At 45.0% G+C, this 18,021-nt stretch overlaps 1 protein-coding gene across 3 annotated transcripts in view; it reads left to right on the top strand.

The window, feature by feature from the left end:
- The window catches only part of NPTN (neuroplastin), a 51,067-nt gene that overhangs the window by 31,602 nt on the left and 1,444 nt on the right, over positions 1-18,021 (top strand). For 2 of the 3 annotated variants that reach the window (XM_084532203.1, XM_084532205.1), the window contains 4 exons: positions 6,800-6,933; positions 8,443-8,716; positions 17,421-17,442; positions 17,923-17,996. In XM_084532203.1, the coding sequence (XP_084388329.1) occupies positions 6,800-6,933; positions 8,443-8,716; positions 17,421-17,442; positions 17,923-17,983 (491 nt within the window). In that variant the 3' untranslated portion in view covers positions 17,984-17,996. Of the gene's footprint in view, positions 1-6,799; positions 6,934-8,442; positions 8,739-17,420; positions 17,443-17,922; positions 17,997-18,021 lie in introns of all 3 variants that reach the window. The other variant, XM_084532204.1, reaches the window with a different exon arrangement.

Raw genomic sequence — 18,021 nt, 5'->3', positions numbered from 1 at the left:
GATCGTGCATATAATAATATTTCGAGACATATCCAGCATTTAACCAGCTCTGGTACAGAAGCTACATCTGCAAAGAAAAAGGAAATGTAAAATACGTGCTCACGTGGGAGCACCCCAAGCTCCTGTTGGCCTAGAGAAGTGGTGTGCAGCACCTGAAGTGGGCTGCTATTGATTGGAAATCTGATGGCAGCTCTAAAAATAACTACTGATTTAAGCACAATCAACTGGAATCCAAACTCCGGTTGTACTTCTGGTGAGGTTGTCTTCTGGGTGTTCAATTTACAGTTGTGTTTTTTCCTTAGTTCTGGGGAAATTTTTGCATTCTGCTCTTACACCGTAATTTCTGAATCTTTCAATATCTTAATTAAGATCTTTAGTCCTTTCTGCCTTCTCTAGGCTGCTTTCAGGGGTGACAAATTGCTTCCAGAGACAGGAAATATAGCTCTGATAATGGATTGAATAAGACCTTTTCCAGCTTTGTATAATCTGTCAAAAGACCTTTTAGAGACATTTGGCTTAGGGCGTCTCTGCTGCCCAGTGGCAGGCGGGGGCACCAGGCGAGCTTGGCAGGGAGCTTTGTACAGGGAGGGAGGACCTCAAGCTGCAGGAAGAAACGCCAATATATCTGATTGAACTATTGGCAGAAAGGGCAGAGGGAGAATAATAATTCATCCTACCAGCCACTTTGCACAGATAATTTATGTATAGATACAGATGAGCAATCATCACTTGCAAGTTAATGAACGCTGCTCCTGGAGGCATCGCACCTGCAGCTTGCTCTGCAGCCGTAACGCAAGGACTGGGTAACCCTGTTCTCTGGCTCCTCCTTGCAGCATCCCAGGAGTGGCTGCCTGAATTCCTCCTTGACAGAGCAGTATTGAGGTCTGCGTGCACAGAGCAGCATTGTCTGAAGTGGCGATACCTTCCCAAGTCCTGCAAAGCACATTGGAAACTGGAATACGCGGATAGTTTTAAACTGAAAACATGCTTTCCTGTCCAACCCCTGTTGCAGAGAGATTTGTGTAGCAATAAATTGGGGCTGCACTTAAAGCACAAGTGAACTTTGTGTACAGTCTCCCTGCAGTCCTAGCGCTATACATAAATTCATTCTGATCAGCATGTTTAAGTTACTGCTCCTGGAAGAGCCATACCGCTAAACTTATACGGCATCACATATATTTTCTTGGATGTAAATGTCTCTGAATACTATCCACGCCAGTTGCATAGAATATGCAGGCTTTTTTTTTTTACCGTTTTGCAAAGGAAGGCATTCCCTGTGATTCTTGCAGGTTGGTGTAAATATTCTACGCATGCTGCTAAAGCAGTTTTAGTGCTCAAATCAGACTGATTTTGGTACAGCATGATGCGTGGAGATGTTACCTCGTTAATTGAGGCATGTGTAATGCATCAGCGATGCATGAATCTTGTTTGGCCATGCAGAAGCTGCAATTTAACGCTTACCTGCATATGTGGCCCATCAGAGTATTTGTGGACGAGCAGTGGTACACAAATGTATTCATTTAATTGCTGATTGTAATTGCATTGCAGTTTTTTAACTGCTGATGCATGGAGAAAAGATGGCCCTGAATATAAAAGTGCTTGTGGACTAAAATAGTGACTTTCTGACAACTCGAGAACAACTCTACCAAATGCCTTGCAGCAGATGTAATCCAGGATACACCAGTGCCATTTGCCTTTTATGTAATGCTGCCTATTTTCTTCCCCAATCTCTACAAGGGCTGTGTAGGAAGATAAAAATGCAGAAACATGAGCGCTGCTGTTAGAACTGCTAGATGTGCTTGCATATTTAAAGCAGCTGTTCTTGGAAAAGAAATTACTGGGGCAGCACTTGCATAAAAGCAATTGAATTAAAATACTGGGTTTTAATGTCAGCCATTGGGAGTTCCCAGGAATGGACCAAGTCTGGCTTCCCTCGTACAGGCAGCTTTTGGGTGAAGCATCTGATGGAAACTTTCTTGCTCAAATTATCTCAGAGCTGTTTTGGGGCATTGTGTGAGAGCTGCTGAAAACCTGAAACAACAGCCTTAGGCCTGTGTTGATTTTGGAAGGATTCCTCCATGAAGCAGGGGTCTTCTCCCCCCTGGCTTCCTGAACCTGCTGGCTGAGAGCTCTGCAAGCTTGAAGATCAAAAGGAAAGAGATGCAGCTGTCTGAAGAACTCTCTCTTCAATCTTTCTGCTGGTAGCAAGATCTTGGGAGAAGGAGGTTGAAACAAGTTTGTCTTTTTGTATTGTACAAACCATCATCTGGTGCAGAACAGCAGCAGCAAGAACCAGCTGGAGAGGAGCGTGCTTCCAGTTCCCTCTGTGTGCCCAGAAATTGTGCAAGCCCCAGGAAAGGTCATGATGGACACAGTGTGACTGATGGACGGCGTCTGTTCTCCCTACCTCACCTTCCCATCCCAGGCTCCTTTCTTGCCATGCACCTTCCCGTGCACAGGTAGAGCTTTTCATTTCCTCATCCTTTCTAGCATCATGACGCCGAGGGGAATCTTCCGGTTTCTCTCTTCATTCCTTGTTTCTTCTGCACCTTCCTCTTCAGTCACCTGCAATTAGTCAACTTCCCAATAGCAAGTGCTCAGACCACCACCTCTGTGAGAGCGTACAACTTACCCACTCTGCAACCACTTCTTGTACCCCCTAACTGCAGCCGAGCCACAGGCTCTGGTTTCACAGGCAATACCCGCACCCAGAATGTGGCTCTTCTGCTTTCACTCTGGCTCCAGCCCAAGCAGTGTGCTGGAAAACAGGTGGCTGTATCAGCAGCCTTGAGGAGCTTGGTTCCTTGGCTCCAAGCTCTTAGGAAACCTCTGCAGCAGTTTCACAATGCTGTACCAGCAGTGAATTCAGGAATCCAGCATTCTCTCAGCACAGCTGCATTTTATAGTGGTCCTGAACACTGAAAGGGCAATGCACGTCACGTTCTCCATCTCTGCAGTGCCGTTGGTGTCCTTGCTCTCCACCCAGGCTATCAAGGTAGATGTGGATGAGAATTGTAATGCAGAAAAATAAAACTTCAGAGACCTTCTACTAGGTCACCCATAAGATGGAATAGTTTTTACATGCAAGAATATTTTTAGGTGCCTCTGCACCTCAGCACCTTACTTTAATTTTGTCTTTTAATAGGAAAACTCGACGGGTTCTGTTAACTGGGGCATTGTTTTGGAACTGACAGGCGTATTAGCCCTCCCCTCCATTTTAGTAATGCTAGTAAAATACCTTAAATACTTGGAAATGAGGGACTGAATCCCTCCTTTATATTAAGAGGATTGCACTGCATGCCCTGTAACAGAGGAACCAAAGAGCACTTGTGCCAAGGCTGTGCTGAAGCATCCCCGTCCCAAAAGCTGCAGTTTGTGCCTGTGGTATACACGCAGTTTGGAGGCACAATGTGTGCTTTGGCACAAAATCCCTTTCTATTGTGATGCATATTAAATCTACTGAAAGAGTGATGCTTATAAGATTACTCGTGTTAAGAATGACTAAACCTGTACTTATTTTGTTACATACTTTTAACTATCAATTAACTTAAACTAGCCCTGCCTCTTTTTGCTCTTTCGTCTGCTGTTTTGAACAGGTCTTTAGATTTTCAGTACGTTTTTTCCTGCTTCCATGAAGTAAGAATAAAAATCCTTGCTTTTATCAGGAGCATTAGCTTGCTTCCACTACTGTGGGACCTGACACAATGCGTTGGGCCCACATCTCCGCAGCGAGCTGTGTCTGAGCAGCAATGTGGGTTCTGCTGAGCACTGCTGTGTAAAAGCCGAGGTGAAATCTAAATCCCAAGGAACAAAACCTGCTTCATTCTGTGCTTTATATCTTACTGGCACTGGAGCAGAATGGTGTAAGAAAAACCTCGGCTAGAAAAGCTTTGCAGGAAAATGTTGCTCTGTTGCTAAATCTGTGATTGAGGTCAGCTGCGGTGATATTTCAAATGTAGCTTGTACAGCAGAAGGCAATTAGCCAAACATTCTGATAGAAAAAGGACTGGAAATGTCTCAGCCATAGCTTGAAACTGGCTAGCATCAGATGCCCTGAAATATTAATATTCCCTGTAATGCTCCCCTCAGACTGTGTACAAAAATAGTCCCAGCCCTCGGAGAGCTGGAAATGGCTGCTGCATAACTGTGCCCAGCAAGGAACAGGCAGAGCGTGCTCGTGTCACTTAATGCTCTCATTGGGATAACCTGGCAAAGATGTCCTCTTCTTCAATATAATTATCTCCTGGCTGTAGGAGAACGCTAGGTCACCCTGCAGCAGAAGTCACCATGTCCTAGAAAGCTTCCCCTTTCTTTCTCCTAGAAAAAGTGGGCCAGCTGCACGGCACAGACTTGCTGCGCCCTGTCCCTGCAAGGCTCTGCTTTCAGCCTCTTCCTGCTGGTGAAAACCCAGTGCTGACAGATGGAGGCTGTGTGGGGCTTCACTGTAAGCTGATGAATCCTATTTCTTCTTTCCTTAATGGGGAGTGCTTCACAATTGCTTTTGACAGCCCTTACGTGCCAGTTTCGGGACCATCGCTTTGCCTCCAAGTCTGTCCCATATGCTCCATGCTTGCAGGCCTTTCGCTGTCGGGGGCTTGGAGGTGAGCTCTGCGTATCGTCCTCAAGGAAGCAGAAACCCCACTGGGCTCACCGAGCCCCTGCCCGACAGAGCCTCTTGTGCCTAACAAGGAGGAGATGACACCTTTCTGTGGATCACAAAGTGAAATTTGCTTCTTAATGAAGAACCACCACCTTTTGGAGTAAGACTAACACTCCTCTTTGAGGCTGTGGATGGCATTTTGGAAAGTGCCTACTGACACTGGTATCCTGAAGGTGTAATGCAGCACACCTAGCCCTGCCTGATTTATTTTCTGCTTGGAGACCTTTGACTTGAAAACTGTTTGGCATCATTTGGCAACTAGACAGCGTTCCTCTAGCTTCATCCATTCTTGCTGCTTTGGTCGCGTATATTGAGGATTGTTAGCAAAGACGTTATTTGCCTGTGAGGGTACTGAATTATTTCCTTCAGTGTTGTATCATCCTGCAAAGGAGAAGGGGATTTTCTTTCCTGAAGAGGAAGATTTCCTTGATGAGAAAATGCTTTAAAATCAGGAAGGGGACAGGATGACATGCTCCTCACTGTATTTAAAGTATTTTAAAATAGCATAACCTCCTTTAGGGGCTCCACTAGAGGTCCTGTGCTTAGTCTGGATTTCTGTAAGCAACTTGCAACAGGTGTGAGATTTTTGGAATTTGTATTTGCAGAGGCATTTTGACAAAAGCCTGGGGTCATCAGCCTCTCCTGATGGTGTCTTTTCAGGTGAACACGTGGATGCTGAGGAATGCTGTACCTTGTTTGTACAGCCAAGACTTCTCATGGTTCAGAAGCTTCGTTTAATGCAGCCTCTAACAGTGTTATCAATCACCTGTCCTAAAAGAATCCTCCAGCACTAAAACATGGGAAAACTCCATTTCAAATGCCCTTGTGTTTGAGATACGGCAATGCCTTTAGCACATAAACTTGTCAAACGTTTTCCCGGAGTTGTGATTTAATTTGGGGGAAGAGCAGGTTCAGGTGCTGCTGCTCAGTCAGTCACATGAGATATTTTACTTGTTAGTTTGCTGTGACTTTAGCAAGATTTCATTTCTGCTCAGTCTTCTGACATGCAGTGGCAGATGAGCCACCAGGAAACCTCCCTGCTCCTGCCTGTAGGTTTTGCTAGCAGCAAAGGGAACTTCCCTTGTGTAGACCCTTGTGATGAATTGCAGCACCTGGGGGGCTTTTCCTGGAGCTCTCAGATTGGACTTTGACTGGATTAACAGATCAGCACCCAGCGATCACACAGCAGGCCACGTGTGACATAATTAGCAGGCTAGAAAGCGAATGGGCTTTAAAGGTGGTCACTGCAGCACCGAAGCCATCTGCTTAAGTGAAGGTTCAGCTCAGGCAGTCCATTGATCCAGCGTAATCTCTCGTGAGGCATTAGGCTGCAACAGGCTGCTGTGACATGCAAAGGGGACGGCAGTGCCATTATTTATAGACAAATTAATTCAGAATTAAAACCCTCTGCTGATATTTAGGGTGCTGATATTTATTCTGTGTTTTGCTCAGGACTCCCCAATTCACCTACAGCTCCCCTTAAAAATATGTTTGCATACATGCTGGATGAAGCAGTGTTCTGTTGGAGGGATTTTAACTTTTGCTGCATTACATATACCAGCTGTAGTGTCGCTGTAAGGTGTTAACAAGTGTGAAGTGTTCCAGGTCATGGTACATTTACAGACCAAATCTACAATCTCGCTACAAGGAATAATGGCTTGATGCAGCTTTTGGAGCTTTGCGTTAAGAACAGGATCAGCACGGAGCCCTGACACAATGGGCAGGTTGTAACCCAGGTCCCTGGCAGCTCTGCTTCAAAGCTGAAGGTACCCACAGAGCCACAGGGACCTCCTGAGCAGTGCAGAAAACGTTCCTCCTGTTCCTGCCCTGGGGAGCACCTGGGCCATCTCAGTCCTGTAGGTTTTTGGTAGATAACTGAAGCCCAATGGTGAGATTTCTCCCTTGTCCCGCTGTGTGCCTGGTGATCCAAGCCTGAGTGATACGCTTGCAGATGTTCAGCTGAGATGTTGGTTGGAGAGAGGTGGGAATCAGTTTTCCTTTTTTAAGTTGGGCTCAATGTGGGAAAGGTGATAGCTTCCAGGGAACTTGTCGCTTATTTGCTGTGCAGATTCTTAAAGCTTAAAATAACTGCCTCTCCACCGAGCAGCTTGTAAATGCAGTTCCTGTTTTCCTTTGTAGCTATCCCTGACATCACTGGCCACAAGCGAAGTGAAAATAAAAACGAGGGGCAGGAGGCACTCATGTACTGCAAGTCTGTGGGCTACCCACATCCTGAATGGGTGTGGCGCAAGAAGGTCAATGGAGTATTCGAGGTAAGGAACTGGGGTAACGGGAATGTATAAATATCCCAAAACTCCCACTAAGGCAGGAAACGACCACCTGAGTTCTAGGGGTGTGCTCTTTAGGGTTCCTTGTAACTTCTCAATATGTGGTTCCGTAAGTCTGAGATGCGGCTGAGCAAAGCTGAGATTTTTTTTAGCAGCAGCAAGTACAAAACTGTTGCACGCCTGTAGCGTTGCTGAGCAAACAGTTGCTTTTTACTTTGCTGCTGGACAAAGTTAGGAGTTGTCCCGAAAGATGGAATGTTGAGGGTCTCTGCTACAAATTGCAGAACACGCGTTATGAAATGTACTTTAAAAATGCATTCAGTTGTAAATTTCTTAAATTGTTTTTCAGTTTTACTGGTTGAGCTCACAAGACTCAATAGGAGGACTTGGCAGTGATATCTATTAGCATTTAAGTGCCCATATTTTTTCCATGTGGCAACCCAACTGTTGAGCTAAAAATTTGATCAGCAATTGGAAGAGCAGAAGAGAAGCTGAAAGTTGCAAATCCTTCAGCCTGCCTATTTTTACATCTGCCAGAGAAGCAGTAACTTGATTGATAGACGAAGAACAAATATTCAGCAAGTAATAGCGTGGGTTGTTTGCTCACTGTTAAGGATGAGCTTAATTTTTCATGGGACAGTGATGTATGGGCAGCTTAGCCAGTGCTGTGAGTCATCAGAGTCCTGTGTGTTGCTCTGTCAACTTCCCCACAGGCTTTCTTTCTGGTGAAGTTGATAAATTCATCCAAGATTAGCTCTCAGGAAGGTCAAACCATTGTATTTTGTTCTGTCAGTTTTGCCCCCTATGATTCTTAAAATAAGTAATTCCAGAAATCTTTTTCCAAAATGTGGAAAGAATGTGGGGCCTTAAATTCCAGGTTCTGTAAATATTCAGACTTGGTAGTCTAAGAACAGTGCATGTTTGTTTTAAAAATGTTACAAACACAAGATGTTAACAAGTCTACTGTATCTTAAATAATTAGACAATGCTACCTAATGCAGCGTAGAATAATCTTAACCTGTGCTGCTTTTTTTTTTTTTTTTTCCTCTACATAGGAATGATTTTGTCCCCTTCTTGGGAAAGCACTCTCTAGTTCTCTTGTCTGGTTAGATCAGTTTGTTTCATCTTGTTGTGTAGAGGGGAATGGGTTGTAATGGTTTCTTGTAAGGCACGAGGCTGAGAACACTGCAGCATACACGTACATCCCAACCGCTGGCATTTCATGGCTGCTACTGTTACAGCAGGAGAATGCAGCTTGTCAGTCAAGCTGACATGGTTTGTTTTCTTTTTTTTGTTTTGAAACAATTCACTTCAGGGAGGGATATAAAGTGAACACTGGCAGTGGGCTCTGTTGTGTTAAAGAACCAACAGCTTTTTGAGAATCCATCAAATCTTTTCTACTTGCCGTGACATAGAAATAAAAAGGAAAAGCCTCGGTGCCAGGACTTATTAAGCTCTCTCTCTTCTCCTCTTCCACCTTTCTTCTTTCATCAGGACATCAACAACTCTTCCGGCAGATTCTTTATTTCAAATAAAGACAACTACACCGAGCTCAGCATCACGAACCTACAGATCAACGAGGATCCTGGCGAGTACCAGTGCAACGCAACCAACCAGATCGGCTCCATGTCCGTCACAACCATCCTCCGTGTCCGCAGCCACTTGGCTCCCCTCTGGCCCTTTTTGGGGATCTTGGCAGAAATTGTTATCCTCGTTGTCATCATAGTTGTTTATGAGAAAAGGAAGCGGCCGGATGAAGTCCCAGACGGTAAGTGTGCTCAAAGCCGCTTGTAAGAGGAGGAAAACATAAAAAGGCAAAGCAAACTTATGGAAGGAAAACAGAAGGGGTCTTTGTGGCAGGAAGGATCATCAGCGCAGCTTGTTCAGCTCTGAGCTGTTTGCCTTCTCATCTGTTCACTCTCCAAATCTTAAAAACCCCAGTAAGCCGAGAGGGTCTGAGTGCTGTGCAAAGTCCTAACACTGCATTTCCCCCTGGATCTTGGACTGTGGGATGGGAGGGCAATTTTTGCAATATTTGGAATGTGTTTTGTTGCACGAGGTGGGCCTTGTGCCCCCGTCTCTTTCCTACTGTAGTAGCCCTGAAATCTTCCATGCCAGCCCACGGAACATAGCGCAGCACAGGGAGAGAGCTGGAAACCCTTTAATCCCTGATGGTGCCTGGATTGGACACTGGGCAGGTTTTGGAAGAAAACACTGCACTTAGAGGGATTGGGACCACAGATATGCTTCAAAAATATCATGTTTTCAGGGAGGGTGGGAGGGGAGGTGGGAGGTAGGGCTCTTATTTTGGTGTGTAACTGAATTAGTAATGTATTTAAGGAATGCTCTGCAAACTCCTGTCCACTGAGTTGTATTTTCTAAAGATTAGGCTATTAGCTTTGATGGTAGCACTGATTAATTACAGCTTTGTTGTGTACCAAACAGCTTAATTGTTTTATCTTTGAACTTCTGCATATCTCCCTCTTTTAAAAATGGGGGAAGGGGCATTTTGAAGCTAAAATGAGTATTTGAAAGAAAAACATTGACAAACAGACCTGACACTCGTGTGACACCTAGTTGCTTATTACTGTGTTTGTCAAGAAAACTTACTCAAGGAATCCCTGTAAGAAACAGCTGGTAATGCCATCTTGCCTGCTGTAGGAGCATGACGTGTCCAGATAATGGAGCAGGTGCTGGGGAGTACATGGAGGGCAAAACGCTGAGTCAGTGTGGGGAAGCACTGAATCACAGGGGCTTTCCTGGGTTGGACGAGCCTGCGAGCACAGTAGGTACCTCCCAAAGGCAGCTGTGTTGTAGCTTGTGCAGCACTGACTCGCCGTTGAGTTGCACAAGGGCTCAGTAACAGCGCAGCAAGATGTTTGCCTTCGGGATGGAAACGTAGGTGCTGAAACAGCAATCTGCTTGTCGAGCTGGGGCGAAAATAACTTCACTGCTCCCGAGCTGGGTTTTAGCGAGTGGAAGAAGAAATCTTACAAAATAGGTAATCAATTTCAGTAGCTTGGCAGAGGCTTGGATCACTTCCACAGCAGATCGAAACTTTCTTAAATAGTGCATACCTAGAGGAAACTAGCTTTTGATCTTAACCACCTCGGTAGCGATTACTAACTGCTTACAGAGCATGCGTTGGGACCGTTCCTAGGTGTGTATCCACCAAACTTGATACTGTGTTGTGCATGTACCTCCGCCAACTAACAGCTTCACGGTTGCTGAAGGGGTTTGTACTGCCGGCAGTTTGTTCTGTAAGTGGCTCTCAACCAGCCCAGAAAACTTCAGATGTATTTGAAAGAATAATTTAACGTTTTCTCGTGCTTCTCACATATTGCTGTACCATTTTGGCCAGGGGGAATCTCACCTCTTTTCTTTTCTTTTGGTGGCTGTTGGTAGTTCCCTGCATTTCCCAAGCTTTCTCTTGGTGAAGTTTCACAAGGACTGAAACAAGGTATCAGCAATTGTAATCAGATATGGAAATAGTTATCGCAAGCAGCATAAACTGGATTTAATCCAGTAGAAATTGGCTTGGACTTGACCAGATTGCAACGCGACAAGCGTGTTAGCACAATTGAGCACACACCAGAGGTGAAGCGCGCATCGGTGTTCGTTACGGGCTTGTTTCAAAGGCTGAAGTTTTCCTGGCTGGTCTGGCTGCTCTTCAGATGCCTGAGGAATTCCAGGCTCATCATCTCTGGTGTAGGTGTCCAAGATGATGAGCCAAGTAACTGAGGTTACTGACTTTGCTTGCTCAGTTCGCTATTCTTTTAAAGGCAGCTAAGCTCGAGTCCTGGAGAGTGATGAAACTCTGAACCGTGTTTTCTCTGCCCACTTTCTTGGAGGACAAAATCCAATACTGAATATTGCAGTCAATATTTACGTATTAGGTTTGCTAGATGAAGAGATGCAATCGGCATCTAAAGGCTGACTTGAGTCCTGTATTTCCTTGGAGACTCTTGTGCTTTCTTTAACTGCATTTGGAGCTTTCCGTGGTACTGTGGTGGGAAACACCCTTAAAGCCGGGGCGTTTTACAAATGCATACGTGAGAAATCCTTGATAGGCTGCTGATTTCCACACTTGAGCGTTTTCTTAATTACTTATTATTATATATTATTCTTAATTCCATTGTTATTTTAAATATGTTGTTATGAAATGCCAAAGTTAACGTTTGATCACAGTGGTGTGTTTATCTGGGATTGAAACTCAGTGTTTCCAAACTCGTGCATCTGCCTCTGTGCTGCAGTGAGCTGCGGCAGGTAACACCAGCGAGCCCACAGTTGAGCCAGCAACTTAAGCAGTTGCCTATCAGAACATTAATTAGCTGCGAGTCTAAGCATCATATTACTTAATATAAATATTATTTGGCATCTGCTGTGGTTTCTTTACAGTCAGCCAGTCTCCCAAATTTTCTTACTGTTGGTTTTGATGCCTTTAAACCTTCAGGACAAGGGTTGTGGTTACACCAGCCCTTGTGCGAGGCTGTGCTGTTAGTGCCTCCTCCTCGCTTACAGGGGCAAAAACTGGTAGCAGAGTAACCTCCCTGCTGCCCCGTCTCTCTGGGATGTGCATTTTGTCCTTGGACTACTCCAAATTTGTCCCTACTCTGAGATTTTTTTAATAGCTCCCCACCATCACCCCGCTCCCCATCGCAGCAGCATAACTGGACCCATCAGATCTCCTTTGATCTACAGTAGCAGGCAGAAGCAGCCAAAAAAAAAAAAAGAACAGACAGCTGTGTTTGAGGATGGATGGCCATTTTGCATGTTCCTTTGGACTGCTGCCTAATGGATCGTTATCATTCGGCTTGGCACGTCCTCCTGCAGGCTGTCCGCTCCTGCTGATAAGGTGTCTGCTGCCATAAACAGCCTAAATGTTGGGGTGCGAGCTCTGACCCGTAGGGCGTTGGAGTTCCCCACCTGAAGGGAGGGAAGGGGGATGTCTCCTGTATCCAGCTGGCCTTTTTTCTCCCTGAGAATCCTCTGATGGGTTGGCTCGAGGTAGGTACCTTTTTGGTACAAAGAAGTGCCCCCAAAGACTTTCAATGGCTGATGCTGAACAGGAGCCCCCACTTGCTAGTGGGGGATGTGACTGGAGAGAAACATTATCTCTGTCCTGGAAGACATCTGGGATGCTTTCCAGAGCTCTTGGGAACTCTACCTGGCCAGCCAAAATAAAATCAATTGAATTAATTCCCTTTCCCTCTCTCATCTCCGTGTCCCACAGGCTAAAAATTACCTGTCGTAGCGTGCCAGCTACCGCTTCTCTCAGATGGGTAGCGAAGATACCTGCTTGAATTCGGAGCAGTTCTCGGTTTACTGTTCAGTAACACTGCAGAGCAAGGCCACTTAGGTGTCAGAGCTGGGTGGGAAGGGCTCTGTGTTGCAAAAGAGACTTTCCCAGTGCGTTTGCTGGCTGCACAAAGTGTTACCGCCCGCTAGAAGCACTGCCAGCCAGAGGAGTGAGGGAGATCCTTTAACTTTGGCATTTCCTGACTGCAGTTTTTTGCATGGACCTTGCTTTTTGTGTTTGGTTTAGTTGCTTCTTCTGCCACAGAACAGGGCTGCTCGGTAGCTCCTTCGCTGATATTTCCTCCTTCACATAATTCAGGTGTTTACTTTTTATTTTGTCCTGCTGCTGCATAGCAGGAGAAGGAACGTCTGCCCCCGTGCAATCTGCATTCCCACCAGCGATGGTGCGGGGATGGCATTAGTGCACGCCTGGGGCGGGATCTTGCTCCTCGTGCCTGTGGATTAGGGGCTTTCTGGTCCTGCTGGGGGGAGAGGGGGCTGCAGCGAGTATCACCATCAGCCTGCGAGCCCCCTCACTCTCAAATTATGTGCGGAAAGGAGGAAGGGAGGGCAGGCCGCGCTTGAATTTCTGCACCACAAACTGAGAGTTGTGGCTCACTTTACACGTGGTAAAGCGAGCCGGTCGCATTCCGTTTCCAGACAGCAGCTAGGTGTCGTGAAACCAGAGTGGGTGAATAACGTGCAGCTTCCCATGGCTTTTGGTGATGAAAGCTGCATGAACATGGCATGTCGAGGCCAGGGATGCTGGCACTTCACTGCATGCACGGTCAGAAACCGTTCCAGCGGGGGACTGCTGATGCATTTTGCTCAGAACGCAAGTTGCTTGGACTTCCCTTGACAGTAAAAGGGAGCAAATAGCTTTTTCTTCCTCTGTGGTATAGCTTAAGCTGTTCATTTCTGATAGACATAGTGATCAGTCATTGTGACCTTTATATAGTCTATCAAAGATTCCTAAAGAAAGTGCTTTCTCCTGTTGTTGGATCAAATTAGCACAGATGCTGTTTTAAAGGGTGTGTTCCGGGGTAAGTAGAAAGTAAAAACTCCTTGGCTACATTCCCTCTTAGGAATGTAAACAGTTTTTACTTCAAAATCCATCCTGTGCATACTCCTTAGCTCAAAGCCATGAGGTGACTGGGTTATGATACGTGCTTTTTCATTCTTCCCCTCTCATTTGTCAGCTTAATACAAAGCCTCTCCATAAATGTATTTCTGCTCCTGCTGTGCAGCAGCTCCATCCATATCCCTACATTCTTTCTAATACTCATTTTTTTTCTTGACTTCCCTGTTCCTGCTATTACTGTAAGTAATTTAAAGAACAAAATGTTTTCACTTAAACGGTTTACCTTGTAACAAGTTAATTTTTGTTTTTTCCTATTACCCACACCTTTCTCTCCCACGCTTAAAATTCACAATGGGGAGAAAACTGTCAGACAGGCACGCTGTGAGATTGTGTAGCTATAAACTATACCTAAACGCAAGCATCGTTGTGTCAGAGCGGTAATGGAATAGCCTGGCTTCTGTGGGCCTTTGTACTAATTTGTTAGATGCTATTAGAGGGTCAGAACTCCTTGAGCCTGATGTAAGTAATCTTGGCCAGAGTTGTCATTGCCTTATGCCTTCATTCCATTTCAGAGCAACTGCTTTGACCTTACCGGTGGGTTTTGCGGAGCAAGGTGAGCGTCTCCACTCACCGCTCCCCCCCTCTGTTATTAATGAAGCGAAACAGAAGAGCGTTACTGCAAACCCTGTGTGCTGTGCTGGTAAATGCTGCCTCCAAATCTTTGTGCAACCTAAATTGTCAGTGCGGGTCGTAACGCCCATGTCCCTGCAAACAGCCGTGTGGCAGAAAGCACAGGGTGCTCGCTGGGGAGCCTCCTGCACCTTCCATGAGTTCACTGAAGAATTTGAGTGTTTTTTTTTTTTTTTGTTTTTTGTTTTTTTTTTTTTTTTAAACTTGGGCAAACATCTGAATTCTTACTAAGGTCCTTCTCAGAAGTTTGCAAACCACTGCTGAATTTTCTCTTCCCAGAAAGCACAACCTGAAGCTAGTGTAAATGTCAGAAGTCCCCATCAGTCCGCAGCAGTTGCAGCAGACTGCTTTGCAAGCTGCAGTGGTCGCTCTGTAACACCAGACCGGAGCAGCCACAGATGCTGGCTTTTCCTTTTAAGCATTTGGACAGAAATTGCACATAGGTGTTCTGCTTGGGTGTGCGCTGTAATGATGTTTCTGTTCACTGCAGGTGTGCAAGGCAGGCCTGAGTGCTGCCATCTGCCAGGGTAAGCAGCCCTGTAAAAGGGGAGCCCTCCACAAAACGCAGCCCCCTTCTCAGCCTGCTGTAGCATGAGTTCTGTTCCCAGACATTTAATGCAAGTTGAAGCCACAGCAAACATATTTGTCATCCCCCCAGAGTTTTTACGTCCAGAAATTTTGCCTAAGAAGATCATACTTGATGCGCAATGCACTAAAGACAGGAGGGATTCTGAACTTCCAGTTCAGAAATCTGCAATTTCAGGGCAACACTAAGCAGATAATCACTATACCTACCTTAATCGTGCATTATATAAACAACGATCTGCTGGAGTCCGCAGGCCCCTCCGAATTAAAAAGCCAACTCCTGGAAAATGAGGGGGTTTAGGTCGGTCAATTATGAAATTACAGCTTCACCTGGCAGCGTTTCAGGAGCCCCGCAGGTGCGGAATGGAATGAAGCAGCATACTCAGAGGCTGGTTCTCTGTGGCCATGCATTTTAAATACTGTTGCGATAGAAATCAGTTACTAGAGCAGGTCTTCTGGCATAAAGGTTTTGAGTTATATTGATATTTGTCGGTTACTATGACTTCTTTTTTTTCCCCCCTTCAATTGCATCATACCCTTAAAAAACGGTGGTAAGTGAGAGATCTGCATGCTTTGGAGTTTGTTTAATCTCCGCTTCAGTCTATACAATGCACAAGTCATAATGTTAACACTTTTTCTTAAAACTTCTTCATTCACGTTCACGACTAATTTGGATTTCAGTTTGCTGTTTTTAATCTTTATTTAATCTAATTTTGTACTTATTTTTTCTGTTGTTCTGTTGCCCCCTGATTTCGCTCAGGTTTCGGTCTTTGTCTGTACTGTACTGGGGATGCTTTTTCAGCAGAGAAAAGTCTGACCGGGGTAGTAACGCATAGAGAAATTTTCCTCGGTCGCATTTTATCACCGTTTAGGTTATAGAAGGGGAAGGGGCAAGTGGTGGTGATCCACTGGTCTTAGGCCTTATGCACAATCACAAGTATCCTAATAGGCATTTTTGTTGGATCTTTGGCAGGGAAACTTTTGCTGGCAGCCTTTATAAACGTGAAGCTTTTTTTCTTTTAACACACTAAACTCCCTGTCTGAAATACACATCTAAATAATTTAACTGAGGAGGAAGGAACAATGGTTATTTGGTAGCGAGAGAGAGAGCTTGTATCTTAATGGTGCAGTTTGCTATTTCTGAAGTTCAGCAAAACAAACTCTCAAAGCTGTCTGATGCTTGTAGAAAGCTGAGATAACCGAGTGGTAACGCCGAACGGCGTCGGTAGCGCTACTGGCTTGGGCTGGGGGGGCGCAGGGCTTGCTGTCTGTCCCAGGCTCTTCCCACCGAGTGCGCAGAGTACGTAGCCTAGCCTGCTTTGCAATCTTTTGTGAGTCAAAAGATTATCGTGGAGGGAGGCTCTAGATTTACTCTACTGTGCTTTGTGTTTCAGTACCTGATGTGTCTCTGTATATCTCCACTGTATATACAACAGCACATTGATGTCTGGTTGTCCTTACTAGTCCTAGTTCTCTCTGTATCTTGTCCGATAGTGTACTGTTGCTGGTAATGGACTTCTGTGGACACTGGTGTGTCGCTAGTATGTTATTTTTGGCTGTAAAGCTCTCGGTTTGTGGTTAGTTCTTTATTTTTTTGAAATATTTTTTTGTTCCGGTCACTGTCTGTGCTAGCGGTGGCTTTGCCTCTCCGTTGCCTTGAAGGTACAGGTGGAGTAATGTCCCGTTTGACAGACATTACTCCTAGCGTGTGCTCATGCGGATGCCCACACTGTTCAGACTGTAATTTCCATAACTGCTTCATGTGCACCAAGCCCCCTTGTGGAATCCTGCTGAGAGTTTCTTGAAGGCTTCAGTGAAAAATCCCTCCCTCACAAGGGGGAGCAGCAACTGTGGAGTGCTCAAAACAGCAGGTCATGAATTGGTCCCCCAAAATACCTCTATGGGAGCATTAATGTAACTTTCTGGATTGATTTTTGTACTGCTGCTTAAATGCACTTCCATCTTCTGTACTGCAGCTCGGGGGAAAAACAAGGGCTTTTTTAATTCAAAAAGTACTCAATTGGCCATGAAAGAACCCATATGAAACATTACTCGTTGGCAATTTTTTCCAATTCTTCAAAGAGAATGTTTTTTCTTGCCAGGAAACGCAGGCAGAACAATGCTGTCAGTCTTCCGTAGCTGAAGTCTGTTGTGTCTGGAGGTGTTGTGACACCGGAATTTTTCCTGGTACTTTGAGTCCTGTGCTCTATCGGACGCAAACACAAAGCCTGCAGCTATCCCAGGTCTATGCTTGGGTACTTGAATCAAGTATTGAACCTTCAGCCTCCTCCTAACCCGGTCTCTGATAATTAGATCTTGAGAGAAATGGGAAATGAAAAGGCTGTGTCGTCCGTGGTAGAAGATGAGCATATGGCGTGTACACCCTGTTGTGTATGTACCAATAATTACCCACCCACAGTTGAAGGATGGCTTAAAAATCAATCCAAGAAAACAAACAGCAGGATTTTACAACTGAGATGTTGGTTTGTCTTCTCATCTATTTTTATAAGATTGAACCACTGGAACTTGGGGACAAGATGAGCCTGACCATATTGCAACAATCTGTCCGCTACAGTTGCAGTTCTTCATGACAAGCATTCAAAGTGTTAACTAAAACCATTGAAGCAACATACCTGCCATTAAAACTTGAATCCAGAAAATAACTCCATGAATCTTTGCACTACCAAGTGGAATGGCCTTTAATGCTGTAGATAGATTGGTTTGCTGTTTGCAGTTGGGCTGGCGGCGGTACAAAGACTGACTCTCTTTTCTTTCCTTCCCTTGTCTTCCCTGGATTGCACCTGAATTCTTGCTGCAGATGATGAATCAGCTGGGCCAATGTAAGTGCACCGTAAGAAAAAAAAATATTGCTGAGATCACTCTGGGGGCTTACGGGAGTTGGCAGTGCTGTTACGTGTGCCATTACTAGCTGTGACATGAAAGCTCTAATAAAGATCAGCATGCCCTGTGTTGTATAGCAAAGTAAAAGCAGGCAGAATCCTCACTCTTTGAAGCCTCTGAGTTAATCTCTGGCTTTTTTGGCCAAGGGAGTAAAAAGTCTATTGCGGGAGAGGCACAAAAAAGCCCCTGGTCCCAAATAAAGGGGGCTTGGGCCACTGATGCTTGGGAATGGTACCTGCTTGGTTTGTTGTTTGATGGCAGTGAAGTAATGAAAATTGAAATCTGCCAGATTCTTGCTTGACAAACAAATATTTTCAAAGGAGTTAGCGTGTCATTCTTCCTTCATCCTATTTAACTTGGGATGTACAAAGAAAATTTTCCTACGCTTGTAATTTAATGTGTTTTTTTTCTTTCCCCAGGAAAACCAATTCTACAAACAATCATAAAGATAAAAACTTACGCCAGAGAAACACAAATTAAAAATGCTTATCATGTAAGTATGACTTGCACCACATCTC

Source organism: Aythya ferina (assembly GCF_964211825.1).
Source record: "Aythya ferina genome assembly, chromosome: 11".
Taxonomy (NCBI): domain Eukaryota; kingdom Metazoa; phylum Chordata; class Aves; order Anseriformes; family Anatidae; genus Aythya; species Aythya ferina.
This window is presented reverse-complemented; position numbering and strand designations above follow the sequence as displayed.